Here is a 2,208-nt window from a genome sequence, read left to right on the forward strand (position 1 = left end):
CATATTAGGCAATTCATATTTTGTCAGCGGTAGTTATGAGTGTTACTCTAGGGGTCTCCTGACACCATCGAGAACATAAAATACAGTTTTATCAACTAATCCAAATATATTCTCATTGCTTTACCGAAAAACCTGTGTAAGGTTGAAAATAAACATTTCCTACTTAAAACTAAAAATTGGAAATGAAAACAAAACCAAATAATGCAAACTGGGGACTTTTACACAGTCTCAGACTGGGTCAGCATACTGTAATATTCTCATTGTGTTGGAAAAAGTTATACCGCTGATTGACACCTGACCCAAATAAGAGCACCAGAAACTTAGAAAATGCCATGAAGATGAGCGTAAACAACCACACATGGCAGTGGAAGAATGATGCACCATTTTATAGGAACAATAATGGAAAGTAAAATTTGCAAAACATACCAAAAAGAAGAAGAAAAAAATTTTAACTGAACCTCAGAACATAGAATGACTTTCTGCTGTACCGCATAGGAACATTTCTTATCATCTTTGATTTAGTAACCACAAGAATGCAGTCACCATTGGTGAAATTATCGAACAGAAACGTGCAGAATTCTGTAAGGAAATTGAAAGGGATGTCCTTAATCCGACGAAGAACCTGCAGCCATCTACTGATGGGTCAACAGTGGTAATCAATCCCAAGCCTGCAAAATCACAACTCTCTGGATTCTGATCGTGCTGCTGGTAGAAACTGTTAAATGCATAAGAAATATTTCCAGGCCAACTGAGGTTGAAACAGGAGCCGCCAGGTGAGATGGCTGTGCAATCGGCAGCAGCACATGCATCTAAAGCAAGTGCAGTTGTGTTCAATAAGTCTTTGTTGTTGTTTACCACACACCATTTGGGAGAAAGGTATTGAACATCTCGTACATTCACCAGTTTTCTTGAACCCTGGCCGAGATCAACTTGATACTTAGCTTGGCCATCAAAAGTGAACACGCCCCAGTGCCTCTCAAAGTTTCCAGTGGCTATGCTTCTTTTATCTTCATCTAAAAGGCTGAGAATGTATATTTCTGCCGGCAATTGGCGCTTTGAAGATTTTGTTGATCTGCTATGGAGGTGGTCGATCAAGCCTCTCATAAATTCTTGGGCAAGAGAAGGAGTAGCATTTGGAGCGCCATCTGTAGGCCAACCGATCTGACCAATGACTATGTCTACTTGGGGAAATCCAGCAGTAGATAGTGCTGAGATGATGGTATCATAGCTCAAGTCGAAGCCATTTTTATAGGTATTGTGACTATCGTTTCGGGCGTGTGCTGCTTCTCTGAAAAGAGCAAAATCCAGAGAAAAGTTCTTGTTTTCATGGTAACTCTCGAATGGAGATATGGTTACAAAAAAAGGAGAGTGATGTCTGTTCAGAAATCTGAGGAGCTCAATCATGGTTCTGTTGACATCAGGCCTGAATCGTGCTTTTGATGGCAGGCCAGATTCTGATAGGAAAGCATCAAAACTGCAGGGAGCTACAACTTTCACCTTTTCAGCCAAGTTGGCCTTGAACAAAGCCATTTGAATGTTGGCAGCTGCTCCAACAACGAAGGGATAGAATTGCTCACCATAACTTTGAAGGAAAGGCTCATCTCCAACAGCAACATAACTAAACAGATTGCTCTGATGTTAGCCTAAACACACACAATGGACAGAAATAGAGGAGGGAGCAGGGAGAGGCAATAATACACAAACTTCCATGAGAACAGAAAGAAACGGTATATGAACGAAGAATAAAAGCGATAGATCGACAGTTGGAACTTACTAATACCTGAACAGAACTCTTAAGTCAACATCCACACATACACACAAATGAAAACAACATGAGCTTTTCCACCGATAGTGAAGTTATAATTTCTAAGGGACTATGTTATTACTCATGCTCTCCTCTAGATTGTCATTCCAAGGCAACTACTACATATTACAAAGCAAATATGTGACATTGTCATGGTACCGTCACAAGGACATACTACACAACAACTCCAACGGGCAAACTCAAACTCCATGATTTCAACAAAACAAGTGAATGACTTATTAGAGGAGAACCCCGTCACAAAGAAATCAAGAAGACATACATCTACGTTAAACTTTTAAGTAATTCAGTTCAAGACATTCCTCAGCCTGAGTTGTGATCAACGTCTTAATTTAGCAATCGATATTCCTGAACCGCATGAGAGAAAGAGAGAGAGAGAGGGAAAG

General features: G+C 40.2%; 1 protein-coding gene across 1 annotated transcript in view; it reads right to left on the reverse strand.

Annotated features, from left to right (window-relative positions):
- Positions 350–2,208, reverse strand: part of LOC105163939 (glucan endo-1,3-beta-glucosidase 9) — a 2,627-nt gene continuing 768 nt past the window's right edge. The window contains exon 2 of the mRNA XM_011082477.2: positions 350–1,618. Within this exon, the coding sequence (XP_011080779.1) occupies positions 508–1,618 (1,111 nt within the window). The 3' untranslated portion in view covers positions 350–507. The remainder of the gene's footprint in view (positions 1,619–2,208) is intronic.

The sequence above is a fragment of the Sesamum indicum genome, linkage group LG6, assembly GCF_000512975.1.
Source record: "Sesamum indicum cultivar Zhongzhi No. 13 linkage group LG6, S_indicum_v1.0, whole genome shotgun sequence".
Classification (NCBI taxonomy): Eukaryota; Viridiplantae; Streptophyta; class Magnoliopsida; order Lamiales; family Pedaliaceae; genus Sesamum; species Sesamum indicum.